Here is a 15,028-nt window from a genome sequence, read left to right on the forward strand (position 1 = left end):
GGTTGGTTCAAGTCAATTTATGCCCAACTCACAACCGACCTAACCACTTCAAGTCTCCAAGAACTGGACCCACCACCATCTAGTAAGAGGAATCGAGGAAGAGGAATTTGGCTGAAACTTACCAAAATTGGCTGAAATATGCCCAAATCTGGCGAGATTTCTACGAAATATGGTTAGATCTTGATAGATCAGACAAAAAATGAGTAGAGAATTGCTTGTACCAATGGAAAAATGCAAAATTCTAGTGTATAAATTTGTCCGGTCGATTGGAATCGGGCTTTCATGAGAAGACCCGCCAACCAACTTGCCAATCTTGGTTTCTAGAGGTGAAGACCCACTGCAAACCGTCACTGGCATTGAGTCGGACTCTCAAGTCGGTCTGGACAGTTATATTCAAACTAGTTTGAAGACTAATTTCTTCAACTCATTAATTACTTGACATCTCAAATAATCATCTATGTGTACTTTTAGTCACATAACCTAATAACCTATCTAACGAGTCAAGACTCAAGAGACTTGTTTACATCTATAATATGCGTGAATGATTTTATAAATTGCTACATATGGGGTTGGATATTTTTCCAAACTAATTGTATTAAAAAATTTATTCAATTTAGGATTTTTATCTAATTCTATTAAAAAAAATTTCTGTATGCAATTAAAAAATTGAACACAAATTCTCACATAAATTATTTTTATTAATTTTATAAATGTTTTTTCATGTAAGAAAAATAATTTTTTAATGACAAATATTTAATGAAACTGGGTAGAATGTCAAATTCAGATGGTGCCATTTTAGCCTAATATTAATATGTCTCTCGATCCGACTGGGTCGAACTCGAATCCGATCCACCCATACCCGTTTTCCAGGACACGATCTTTTTGTTTCCACAGAAAGAAGGAAGCACGCAGAAACAGGCGGTGGTCCGTGTGATGGAGAAGAAAGAAGAGCAGCAGGAATTAGAAGACGAGAGAAGGGAAGCAGCAATAGCTTCAACCCCATCTCTTCAACCCAATTTCAAGCCCAAACGAGGCATAACTCAAGCCCAGCTTTCCAAGTTCCAAGTACTTCTTCCACTACCTCTCTCTCAATCCCATTTTATAACTCTTGAAAAAAAAAGTTTATATTTTTTACAATTTTTCATAGCCAAAATTTAATGTAATGAAGATATATAGGAGCCCTTTCTGTGATCTTCATCAATTTTTATCATGTGGGTACTTTTTTATATGATCAGATACCTACCTTTCACTTTCAGTATGTGAAAATTATAGCCAATATGTTATACAAATAATAGCGATTTTGTGTAACAATGTATTTTAATGCTTTGGGATTGTCAATTGTTGTAATGGGGGTCTGTGAGTTTAGGAGTTACTCTAATTGCACTGCTTGTGTCCTTGATGAATTTGATGGTGATTGAGGTTAGATGATACAGGATTTTATGGGTTCACGTGTTGTATGTGTTTATGAGGTGCAGCCTTTTTTCTTTTTTCTTTTTTGGCTGTGAAAATTCCATTTCAGGGTAACTATCAATTTGGTCCCTTCCATCAACTCACTAACAGAAGTTGATTGCAAGTTGACTGTAAGTTGAAAACAACAATGACCAAATTGACTGCTGCCAAAATGCGAGGTTCAAATTAACACTGACCCAAAATGTATGGACCAAAATAGTATTCAACTTTTTTTTGCTGTTTTATTTGAGCATGTTAGGTGAAATATGAGTTCACATTTGGTTTACTCAGAAATATTGTAACATTTACTTATTTAGTAATGTTCGTAACTTACACAATCACCTGGTGGGCTTTGAACCTAAAAACTTTTCCTACACCTTGCACTTACAAGGGGAGGGGTGTCATTTGAGCTGTAGCTCATTGGCTCAGAGCAATATTGTAAATTATGAGTAATTAGCATTCTAATGCTTTGTATTACTAATTTGCATTCAGACATTCCTTTTTAATTCACTGACTTTGGTAGTTGGGTAACTCTCTGATCATATTTGGCACCGATTTTTGTACTATTTGCCCAAGTTGATTTAATTGTTGATGTTGTGATGAGTATTAACCAATGGGAACTAGGAGAAATTAGGTCTTAAATGGTGTGATTAGTGTTCTAGAGTATCTTCAAGATGACCATTAAACACTTATAAAAAGAAGAAAAGTCCAGCAAATATAAGGCCAGATTCAGAACAACATTCATATGAGTTTTTAAATGTGTATTGTGGAACATGATGTCTGCAGGGATGTTTGGGCATATTCTTATAAGATTTGTGGTCAGTTTTCCACCCCAATAATTACTTGCAAAAACATAATTTCTTGTATATGACAGGAATTGCACATGAGGCGTTTGCAAATAAAGTCAAAATCAAAGATCAAGAAGAAATCAAGAGGTTATTTGTCGGTTTCATTCAATTATTATTTCTATTATTGTTTTCTCCACTAGGGAGTTCTCTGTAATCTTGTCCAAAATTGCTGCAGGGACTGCAGTTGGAAATGACAGATCACATAGCAAAGGCCTCAATGTCCACGACTCTGTGGTTGAAGATTCAACTATAGCAATTGAAGAGTCAAGTATTTCCAACTCTGAAAGCCACAATAACAAAAACAGTTCCTCCTTACGGCAGAGCAATGTAGCAGCTCCTTTTGCATCAAAGAAGCACCAGAAGCTACATTGGGGGTATGTTAACCCTTAGCACATAGTGCGTTTGTGGGTACTCATGCTTGATTGTCTTTCTCAGGCACTAGTAACTTGGTTGGAAGATTGCAACTTTATAGCCAAATGTTTTCCTGCGTGATACTATTTAGTCTGTAATGCTAATGTTGCACCATAAGCTCTTCTGTTTCTGTTCTTTTTCTTTATCTTTTCTTTTCCCTTAAAATCTTCTTCTGTGCTATTTTGTTGGCAGGCTTGATACAAAGGAAAGGTGGGAAAGGAAAGCTAACATGTAGAGATTGCCATGGAAGTGAAACGGAGCTCTCTTAGTTGTTTCCAGGACTCTCTCTAGTTGGTCTCTTGAGTTAAAGAAGCCATCCTCTGATCTTACAGCAGATGATTTTTTTTTTTTTGGGGGGGAGGGCAGCTCTATGCTTGCATGTTGAGAGAACACCAGCCTGGCTGATATTACTACTTTTATCATCAGGAGTATCATCCTCTTTGATGGCTGCCGTATCTAAGTAACTCTTGTAAATATAGTAGGTACCAGAAAGAATAGAGATAGCAATTTCACAAGTTTTATTTTTATCATTTTGTTATTCGTCTTGAGCATGCTGCAGGCTATATGTTTTTTAATTTTTATATTCTTAATACACATGTCAAATTTCATGTTAATTGGATTTTCCATTCGATTTAGAAACTCATTCTTTTTTATGCATAATTTTAAAATACAAAAAATTGAAATTGTAATATTTGATAGATGACGTGGTTATTAGTCTTTAATTATCTTGAAATTTTGCAAACATGTAGGGTATACAAGAAAATATTATCTAATTGGTGAATTTTTTAAAATTCATATCCATTAAATAATATTAACCTTAGACCCTTTAAAACCAAAAAATTAGCCTAAATAACAACAAAAAAGCCTTTAAAGAAATCCTTTTTATCATATGGATAAAATAGATCTTAGTTCTATTGATTTAAATATATCCCTAAATTATATGATAATCACTTCCTCATTTGGTCTCAATTACACAAACCAAGTGCCGTTGCCACCATCATCATCCCTAACCATAACTTCACTATATGTTAGAAGGGCCAATTAGAAAACTGTAGCTTGTAGCAAACTCATCTGCAATTCTACATCATAGTCTTTGGTAGAGCATCTCCAGCAGCTTCTTTATATTTTTGTTTTGTTTGGACAGTAAACAGTGACATTTACCTTTTACCTACCTACTTTTTCAAATACATCTTCTAACAGATTCTCTATCCTTTCTTTATCTCATTTATATATTATTTCTTCATTCATTATATAATCATTTTTTAACACACGTATTCCCATACTCCATCCCCACTCCTTTTTTTGCTAATTTTTTTATTATGTTTTATTCTTTTGCTAATGAACAGTAGCACATCAGGTTTGGAGAATGACTATTCATTAGCAAAAAACTTTTTAAGTTTTAAAGAAGTTGTTGGAGGACAATTTTATAGTTAGAATCTCTAAAATAAAGATGATTTTGTGTTTGCCAATGCTATTGAAGATGCTCTTAGACGCCCAATCTGCTTAGTGGTATTCTCTCTCTCTCTCTCAAGGGTTTTTTAATAGTTTTGGTATTAAAGTTGAGTATAGTGTGTAGTGAGTTTGCTCTTGCTGTACAATTAATAAAGCCGTGATGTTTTTTTCTTTTAGTTTAGAATATCATAATGACAGTACATAATATTCTGTCTTAAGTAGATTTAGTTAATGTCATAGTTAGTGACATACTTGGTAATTAGATTATAAATTTAAAAATGTCACACTCATATGACACACTACACAGCATTCAATGGATGCTAGTTTAAATTTTTGTGAAATTTTTTTAGGTTCACACTTTGGCACCTCTTAATTGAAATCGTGACTTCATCCTTGGCTATATTAAGCCAATTTCAGCCAAAAATCTTGTAGGTTGTAGCTCAATTGGTTGGCACCTTATAGTATTTCTTATAAGGATATCCAGGTTCAAAACTACTCTCCCCAACTAAATAATTAAGCCAATCTTGAAGCAAGGTTCAATCGTTTGCCAACTCCCCACCTAAAATTCAACACACGACTCTAATTTTGTTTGCATTCTTGTTAATCTTCTGAAGGCACAAACTTATGGAAGTGCACGAACAAATAGAAAACATTCAAACGCTAAAGTTATGGAGGTACAAGAATGAAAATATGATATATGGTACGCTTGTGCTTCATGTCTAAGGTTTTAGTTTATTTCTTTCTCATCTAGTGCAAATAAATTATTCTGACTTGATTATCAAAAAATAATTATTCTGACTGGATGTGTGGCCTTTATGAGACACCAATGGCATCTTACTTCCATAGTTCCATTCTCCAAAAATCAAGATTCCGAATTGAGAAACAGTACCCTTTTTCGCTTTTTGACAGCTTACGTGATATTTCATGAAGTTATTCAATTAGCCGCATGGAAACATTCAAAAAATATATTGATAGTCTTAGAAGTTTCATGAACAATCACATGGGAAAATTTTTAAATACTCTTCACCTTTGACGAAGATCTCACTCTTGCTGTCTTGCATGTGGCTTGTACGAGTTTTAGAAAACAAAGAAGGCACAGAATTTGGCATCAGATTCATTCAGATGGAAGTCCATTACAAATAATAATTGTCACAACTACCAAAGTTTATTAGTGAACTGCCACCAGGTCTAACATTAGGCTCAAGACCATTTCAGCTTTGGGGTCAAGTTCCCTGACAAGAAACTTGCAACAGATAATAAAAAATATGCTCCCTTCGTTCCTCCATGCACATATCCTATTCACACTCCACACCCTTTATATTAAAATTGGTGCAAAGATCAACATCAAACAAAACATTAGCTTTAGGTATTTGTCACATTGCAAGGGCTAGCTGGAAGCTTTCAACAAAGAGATCAATAAAATGCCACTTTTCAAAGTGATGTCCTGCATTCGTGTTATTTAATCTGAAAATTCAAGAATCAAGTGACAAAATGCATTCTTATTTTATATCACATAGCCTCAGTAACCTGAATCTAAAATGTTGTCACAATTAAGGAACTCAATATGGCAAAATGTTGAGCAACAAACATAAGATTGTGAAATTTAGGGCAATAGACAAGTTAGTTTTGACTTTTGAGTCCCAGCAGATAATGCAATACTATCCTGGAAAAGGAGAACCAGAGCACCCGCCCCAAGGTCAAAAATCCAAGAGTTGCAGTGAGATTGTGACAACATGCACTTTAGAAAGATATCCTCATCAAATTGCAGGGTTAAGAGCACGCTCTATTTCCTCCAAAGATCTCCCCTTTGTTTCCACAACATTACCAGCTATGTACAGGACAGCAAGAAGACAGACAGTTGCAAATCCCAAATACACTGAGCTGATTCCAAACTTGGTCACAACGCTCAGGAAATAAAGGCCAATGATGAAGTTGGAAATCTGATGGGATTGAAAAACCATAGAATTCATAATCAAAGGAGAGGTAAATATACAAAAGAATACAATATAGGCAACAAAGTTAGCCAATCTAATAACTACATAATTTAGCAGAGCATACTATCTTTTTCTTCATTTAGAAGGCCACATGACAGAAAAGGCTATTCTGTTCTAGCACACTCATATCATGTGTAGGCCAAGACATACGAACACAATTATTAACTTTGAAATGCTATTGGAAAGATAAATGATGATCTTGTTTGCAGTTAGCATCTTCTGATTTCTGATAGATTGGTCATCTAACAAATGCCTATTGTTCTTTCAGTTGGTATATATAATAGAAATTGAAGCATGCTATAGCCCACAGGCAGTAATTAAGTGCACAAATTGAATATGTAAACATGCATTTGACTTACCCAATGCATGCCTAATGACAAAGCAACTGCTTTTGCTCTGATTCTAGAGGCAAATATCTCTGGTAGAAGAAGAGCAGGCACAGGACCAGCACCAAGTGAAAAGGACAATACATAGCTGTGTAAGGAGAACAGAAGTCAAGTTCAGATTTCATAGGCCAATATTAAACAGAAATGGAAATGACACCAGATTGTAAGCTTTAGTAGCTAAGGATTATACCCAAAAAGTTATGACTTACAGAACAGTCCCAAGAACAGCAAGAGTGCCAGAGTATGGTGCCAGGACCTTCCAAGTAAAGGATAGAGAAAGCAACAACATTGAAGCAGCCTTGACAAGCAGATAGAAAGAGAGAGTTATCAATTAAAAAATCATCTGAAACTTTGAATGAACTATGTGCATAAATAGGAGCACTTAGTGATATAAAAATAATTGGTTTATGGTAGAAAGTAATCATTGATACATAAACAATAATTATGTGCAGTAAGAACTAGAAAGCAACTGCAGAGAGCAGATTCCAAGATCACAAACTATGTGCTTGATTATGATAGGAAGGTAATAAGGTATCAGAAGATTCACATTTTATCTACTTGACATAAATAACACTACCATTCCACTAAAGCTTGTGATGAGAAGACTTTTCCTTCCCTGCCTGTCCATCAAGGAGGATGCTACAGCTGTGCCTGCAAGAATATCAAGCATCAGTCAAATAGAACATAATATGCACAATGTGAGATTAAATTTTACTGGCTCCGTAAAGAAAGTTGACAGAAAACTAACCAAAGACATTTGCCATCCCAACAAGAGCACTTGCTGCAACATCAGAGGCAATCCCAGCACTCCGAAACACAGAGGTAGAATAATATACCACAGCATTTATCCCAGCCAATTGTTGGAACAAGAAAAGTGCTGCACCTACACTAACAACTGCAGCAAGACATATACGTCAGGGATATACATGCTTTACCATGCCCCATCAGAAAGAATTATTACATCAACTACAAAAAGTAGTAAGAAGATGAGTGGCAACACCAAGGCATGGACTTAAACGGTATTGTTTTAATCTCTCTTATCAAACTTGCTTATGAACAAAATAACTGGTCATAAACAAAGAAAAATGTATCATTTAAATATATAAACCCAAAGATATATTATCAGTGAAGTAGTTAGCCAGAAAGAAACTAAGTAACAAAGTTGCCTCTGGTATACCTTTCCAATAGCGGCTACTAAACAGATCAAACCATCCTGCTTCAGGTTCTGTAGAACCTTGAGCTGCTGCTGTTAAATCATGCATAACCTCAGCAACTCTTTCCTTTCCAAATAGAGTTTTTATAGACTTTTCAGCTTCAGCAATTTTTCCTTGCTGCAAATATATATGTTTAACTAAGCATGTTTATTATCAAACAAAAAACCCAAGAATATATGTTCCATTAACAGTTGAAGAAGAACATGCTAGATTGTATATATAAAAATTTCAATAACAAGTGACTCCACAGTCATGCAAGAAAACCTGAAAAAGCCACCGAGGACTTTCTGGAGAAACTGCCATTCCTAATGCCAATAAAATAGATGGTAAAATTGCAATACCAAACATTGTCCTCCACCTGATAAGACAACCAAAAAAGAAAATAATGACAGAATGAGATCATGAAAACAGAAACATCCAGATCAAAAAGATCAGATCTAGTAAAGAACCGTAAAATTCTTATATATCCATATAAGGACAACAAGAGTGAAGTTCTTAGCAACTGCTTTGTACCATTCTGTCTCACCAGTAGTGTATATAACAAAGAGAGATTTGTTTGAACGAGTGAAGAATCTATGACAAACAAGTAGTCTTCCAAGTGGAAAGACAACATGAGAATTATGAAAACAGGACTTTAAAAGATACAGTTTAGTGAATTCTCCAATGGGCTAGGATTAAGGCTTAGTTGAGTTGCGTAAATATTTCAATAGTGCATTAAGGCTGGAGCAAAGTTATGGAGAATGTGCTTAACTAGGACAAATTTGACAAACAAACCAGACAAGGGCGGAATCAGATGAAGTCTGAATGGGTGCTAATAAGACAGTTCTTACAAAATTATAATTTTTTGGACAAAGTTTAGCTCCAGATTTGGAGCTATTTCCTCCAACCCACTATATGATAATTTATAAGACTATCCATATGTATTATCTAAACAAATCACATGACTCATTAGAAAAGTCATGTGACCGAAACTACACATGGATGGTATCTTCAATTACCACATAGTGGGCTAGAGGAAGATAGGTCCAAACTGATTGGAGCTAAAAAATTTCCTACTTTTTCTTTGAGTGTGCACGTGTGTGAGTCTTTGGGTGTAGGTATTAATATTATAGAGTTCTGTGACATGGAGTGGGTATAGATAAGTTCATGTATAGTATGTTATATGTTTGAAGCTTAACATTTAAGAAATTCCAAAGCAACATCCCTCTATCCCAAAATAGATGACGCACTTTCCTTTTTGAGTTGTCTGAAGTCTGAACTCCCAAAATATATTGGAATTTCAAAACAAAAATATTTCTCCATTTAATTCCAATATTACCCTTAAACTTGAACCCACTGAAGGGAATTTTAAGAAGATTGGTACTTTTTATTTGGGTTAAAATGTGTGCTAATTGCAAAATCCCATATATTTTAGGGTCGGGAGTATTTATCAATATTTTAGAAGTAAATTGCTTCATAGTACTAGATAATGTTAGTTTGAGAACTTGAAACATATTCTTGGCTTTGAATCCTATCAAAATGCTTTTAGGTTTGATGGATGTCAAACATGTTATCAACTCTAAGTAATTGGTTTAAGTCTTTTCTGATAAATTCTTCTGTTCTGTACAAGTAAACATCCAGTTTCACTGGGGTAATGGATGCATGATCATAAAATTAAGTCTTAAAACAAGATTCTGAATATCTTTTCGGTCTACAAAATTTAACAGTTATGACCCAATAATCATTCAATCTAACATCTAATAATAAGTCTTGAACATGATCTGACCTTTTCTTTTCCTTCTTAAGATTTGAAAATGGAGAACTTATAAGCATTCAATTTAACTCCTCTACAAAAGGTGAATGTATAAAAGTAGGTATTTGATTCATTAAATGAAAGAAATTTCTTATCAAACTTAACCATTGCAAGCAGCCTTGTTAAGTCTTTGGTTTCCAAACCTTTGTCTTGCCATGAAGTGATTAGGAGAGAAGTGTATCAAGCTCATTAGGTGAGCACCCCAAACAGCACACCAAAAGAGTTCCATGACTCTCCAGGTGGCCTACTCTACTTTCACAAATATATTATCACATCAGATCAGGACATAAGTTTATACATGTCATGCCTAGTTTGAATGACCAGGACTATCTAATTTTAAGTTTATTACAAACTCAATGTATAAAGCTAATTAATGCAGACATTGTATAATTTACATCACAAATTGAACATTAAGGTTGAAGATTAAGAAGTAAGCGTTTGGGCTGCAAAGGGGCAAGAAAATGCAGGTTCAAGTGGTAGTTACAGGGTTGTGAATAATAACCCAGAAATGGTGTAAGTATAGAGGGAAGAAAGAGAAGAAGAAGAACAGGCCTTTAAAAGATTAAAACACTTAATATTCCATTAATTAAATTATAAATTCATTCAATTATAAATATAATAGCACATTCATTCCTTTCTTCCTTTTACTAGGATAAGGTGTATTAAAATATCAAAATCAGAAAGTACCCAAAAAATCCCCCAAAAGACCTACATGAAAAATAAGAAAACACACAGAACTCACAAAGATGGTAAAAAGCCTAAGACCAAGCATAGTATGGTAAAAAGCCCCTAGAAATATTTAATCTTTTTAACCAAAATAATAATAATAATCTGCTGAAGTTCTGTGGAAATTAATGATTACTCCCCATTGCTCTTATACTAAAATGTCCTTTAGTCCCAGAGTCCTTACAATATGACTTGCGAAATCATCTAAGACTAATCTACATAGGATGCTGCACATGGGCCTTGCACATGAAACTTGAAATTGCAACATTGAAAATTACACATAAGAAAACAGAAACACTTTTTTTCCCATCACTTCTTTAGATTAAACTTAGGATACTTTGAAAAGTAAAGAAAGCATGGTTTTGGTAGTATCTGGGAACTGAAGCACAAGCTAGAGGCTAAAAATACAAGGCTTAAAGTAAAAAAGGAAAGCCAAAAGGAAAATGAAGATGTACAGACTGAGAACAAAGTAGGGTTCCTAGGCATCATACACTCATAGCCTTGAATGTCTCAACTAAGAAAGGATGTGTCACACATCCTTGGATAAATATATGTATGGCCTCCGGAGACCAAAGGGAGTTGAAAAGGATACCCTCTCTCTCCCTCCTAATGTTAGGTACCATAGTGGCCATACTTTTTATGGATATTACTAACAATCATTTAACTATTTTCTAGCAGTTTTAGGCAAATGATATTACGCCTTCTTTCGGTTATTTATAAATAGCAGAAAGTAAATGACTTACAAGGAAAAATTCAATTAAAAAAAATACCATAGAGGGTTTCCTGCCAAAGGTAATCCAGCAACCAAAGCTGCAAGAATCCCAATACATATAAATAGCTGGTTCACAGATCCAAGTGTGCCACGAATTTCAGTTGGTGAGATCTGCATTTTTTAAAGGGTGTTGAAAGATATTATCCTAAAAAAAAATACACATGGTCACACAATGCCTATAAAAACTACATAATACTACCTCAGATATGTAAAGTGGTACAACAGCAGATGTGACACCAATTCCGATGCCAGCAAGTAAGCGGCCTATTATCATAGTCTGTACACTCTGGGCTGTGACACTGAAAATATATAAGACAAAGCATTAGTGTCCAGCACATATTTTACAATATTAAAAACCTGTCTTCAGCAAGAGATGACAGACCAAAGAAATGCTCCAATTGTCAGTGGGATGGCATCTAATTGAAAAGTCCTTGTTCTACCGAACTTGTCTGCCAATGTTCCACCAGTAAATGAACCAACAGTGGCACCAGCGAGAAGTGCACTAACAACCCATCCTGCTCAAGGTGTTACATTATGGAAAAGTATCAGCATGAATATCATAGAAGAAAAAAGAACAAAATATGAAGCAATTAATATCCCAACTGAAGCTCTTCAATATGCAACTTCTTTTTCTCGTTTGCAAAAATTGATGGCAAACATGATATAAGACAACATCCCTTATGTTATCAAATTTGCTAAACATATGTGTTTTTATACATAACAACATACTAATTTACGGAAAACAGGAAAAAAGAGAGAAAAACAAAAATTACTGCACTTGCCTTGTAATACAGTGTTTTCCACAATGCCAAGATCCTTAGCGAGGTACTCAAGAGCACCATTTACCACCCTGCAGCAGCCAAAGCAGAGTACAAAACCATTATAGCCTCAGAACATGGATATGTTACATAACGAGACATTTCAGGACAGAAAAAAATGTCCAAATTGATGCAGGACTTGCATATATATTCTGCTGCTCTATTCCTTAAGAGTGGAGAATTAGAGCACTTTATTTCGCAAGCTGGTGGGAGAGTAGGCAATTGATGTTAAATTAAAAAAATCCAAACAAGCTCTAATAGGGTATGCAGTTTGCAAAGTAAACTAAACCATACCCGAGATGGTAACCAAACAAAATAGCTCCCAAACAAGCAACACCAACGTATGGCAAAACTGTCCCAGAAGATTTTCCCTGAGGCACAGTGAAAGGAGCATTCTCAAGATCACCATCTGCAACATAATTTCATATGGTACTTGTAAGAAAATAGAAACTAATCAATATTCTTAGAGTATCATTGTCCATGGTTAAATGTTTAAACTTCTACATGCATGGAAGGCACTTTTGTGATATATAGAAAGTTTCAAAGAACCATGCCCCATAAATCCCATGTTAAAACACCAAAATGAAAAGAATTGGTCAGAACTGATCATAACACAAGTGCAAGCCAGCATATTATTTTCTCTCAGTGTGTGTCCTCGGGATAGCACCAGAATGGGATTGCTAAGTTTATAAAGTACACAGAGTATGACGGATCCAGGGGATAATGGTGAAATAGAACCAGCAGGGTACACTGAAGAAGTGCATTTGTTCTTCAAAAATTTCATAACAGAGAAATGAATTATTAGCCAACCACTGCCATAATAAAACGTAAGGCCACGCAGGACCATCTGGATTTCAACAAGACATGCTGTCAGGTAAATATTGTTCACTGAGAAAAGCGATTTACTTAATAATAAGAGCATTATTAAGCTTGGCCTTTGAATGGATTCTTCAATTCACAGAAAGAAAATCCAACTAAATCCACTGGCAATGTTGGAATGGACTGGACTCCGAAGTGGGTTCTTCAATTCCCATTTAAAGTCCCCAATTTCAGGCAAATAAATCGAAACCTTACCATTACAAGGTAATATGAAGTTTAACTTTGTAAGGTTTGTACTTTGAAGTTTGATCTCTCTCTCTCTCTCACACACACACAAATCTAAGTAGAGAATGTGGCAAGAAAACAAAAGGAAGTAAACAACCTTAACATATAGCCCAATAATGAAGTAATTCAAAGAAAAAACTGTAATCACTCTGCTAAATTTAAAGGAAAATAAAAACTATGACCCAATAAAACTATAAAATTTTTGAAAATGAAAAGAAAGCCAATCAATCAAGATATTTCATGAACAAACCAGTAGCCTGAGCCTTGACTGATCTGGGCTTGGCCAAGGACCTGAGAATGCCATAAGCACCCACTCTTGCACCAGTGAGCTCAGTCTCCATAGCCGTCGAAATGGTGCGTAGACCACAGCAAGCACTCCTATCGGTCATTCTCAATCCCAAAATTGGTTTTTTAGATTCCCCAAAACCATTCAAAATCCTTTTACGTTTTTGGACCCCAAAACCTATACCTCCTTTGACTGCAAAAGTTGACGCCTGCATTTTTTTTTTTTTTTAACCTGAAAAAAAAAAAAAATTTTAATTACCCATAAAGTCAAAATTAAGTAAAAACCCATAAAAAGTTTGAGTATATCAAGCATAAAAAACGTATCAATTAAGAAACATATTTATCTCAGAAGGAGAATTTAACACAATGGCATTAAAGGGTATGTAAAAACAGAGTGATCAAAATTAAGTACAAAATTTGCAAAACAATGCTACTATTTTCGAAGATCTAATTCATTCTACAAATTTAAAATTACAAAACAAGTGGGAATGAATACAACTATCAGTGACAGAAACAGAACCAACCCCAGAAAGCGATCAGACAGTCTCACTTGCTTTTTGTTAGTTTGTGGTGGTTTCTCTCTGTTTTCTCAGCTTACTCTGCTCTGTTTTGGTTTTTATGGAATTTCTTAGTAGGGCTTCGGAAAGTCCGCTAAACAGAGTGGAAATGAGTGAGAGTGAGACCTACGATGACGAATTTGGTAGAGAATTCAATTCCATTTCTTTGATGCTTTGATTCCTTCTCTTTGTTTTCTTTTTCCCTTGTAAATTATTGTTTGCTCACTGTAATAGAAATAGATAGTACAACTGTATAAGATAAGTTCGATTTTTCTACTTAGTTTTTCAATTGAAAATACTTTGTAGATTAATTTATAATGTGAAAAAAGAATTGTTATCAATAATTCCTATAACATTTTATCAAATAATAAATAATTCCTATAGGCTATTACAAAAAGATTGCAAACAATAATATATATATAAAGATATTTAAGTAAAGTCTCTTAAGTGCAGAATATTAAATTCGGTCAACAATTAAATTTAAAGCAATTATGCTTGAGATTAATTAACTTTCAATTTCTAGCTTTTATAAAATATATATATATACATATATATTATCCTTCAAAAAAATAATACCGATTATGTTTAATTGTTCAATTTAAATTTAATCATGTATTTTTTTTTTAATTCTTCTTATAAAATACTTTTTCAAACAAGTCAAACATTATTTTCTTATGTTATAATTAAAAAATCACCCTTTGTTAAAAATTTATAGTTAGATTTGTATGAACATTTATTAATTTATCGAGAAGTAGTTAAAGTATATTTGTGTATAACATTAAAGAAAACAAGTAAGATTTTAGAAAATTGTATATAAACACATAAATCAAAAAGAAAAAAAAAATCATTATACAATAGTGATAATTTAAATGACAATCCATATACATTTTAATTAAATTACTTTTTAAATGATTTAAAAATACAAATTAGTAATGCATGTGAAAAAAAAAATATCATTTTTTTATACTTAGAGGGAAGATTTTCCTCTAAATTGATTTCAAAGAAAATTACTATATTTTGTTTAAATCTTTATCAATAAATTCAGTCTATTTCATGTTTCCTGAGTAATTAGGTACTCTTGAAGCACAGATAATTATATTCCATTCTTTGACATTTATAACCAGGGACGGAGCTAGGACTTAGAGTTAGGGGGGCAACTTTGCTGCTAGCTGTGTATGGCGGCTCCGATCTTTGAGTCTATCGTTTTACTACTAAGGATT

The 15,028-nt window shown here is 34.1% G+C and overlaps 2 protein-coding genes across 2 annotated transcripts; one reads left to right on the forward strand and one right to left on the reverse strand.

Moving 5' to 3' along the window:
* The first annotated feature begins 788 nt into the window (after window positions 1-788).
* Window positions 789-3,238, forward strand: LOC142609148 (uncharacterized). The gene is made up of 4 exons (XM_075780768.1): window positions 789-1,065; window positions 2,324-2,384; window positions 2,473-2,671; window positions 2,901-3,238. Exons 1-4 carry the CDS (start codon window positions 934-936, stop codon window positions 2,941-2,943), a joined length of 435 nt encoding a protein of 144 aa, XP_075636883.1. The 5' UTR covers window positions 789-933; the 3' UTR covers window positions 2,944-3,238.
* A 2,350-nt stretch (window positions 3,239-5,588) lies between these two features.
* LOC142610204 (plastidic glucose transporter 4) lies at window positions 5,589-14,087 on the reverse strand. Its single transcript, XM_075781957.1, has 14 exons — window positions 13,776-14,087; window positions 13,217-13,483; window positions 12,157-12,271; window positions 11,827-11,894; window positions 11,427-11,559; window positions 11,244-11,343; window positions 11,043-11,155; window positions 8,019-8,112; window positions 7,718-7,871; window positions 7,289-7,435; window positions 7,118-7,191; window positions 6,750-6,838; window positions 6,514-6,628; window positions 5,589-6,100 (listed from the first exon to the last, which is right to left on the reverse strand). The coding sequence occupies exons 2-14, from the start codon at window positions 13,464-13,466 to the stop codon at window positions 5,918-5,920; spliced, it is 1,635 nt and encodes a 544-aa protein (XP_075638072.1). The 5' UTR covers window positions 13,467-13,483; window positions 13,776-14,087; the 3' UTR covers window positions 5,589-5,917.
* Window positions 14,088-15,028: the final 941 nt, after the last annotated feature.

This window comes from Castanea sativa, chromosome 1, assembly GCF_040712315.1.
Source record: "Castanea sativa cultivar Marrone di Chiusa Pesio chromosome 1, ASM4071231v1".
Lineage (NCBI taxonomy): Eukaryota > Viridiplantae > Streptophyta > Magnoliopsida > Fagales > Fagaceae > Castanea > Castanea sativa.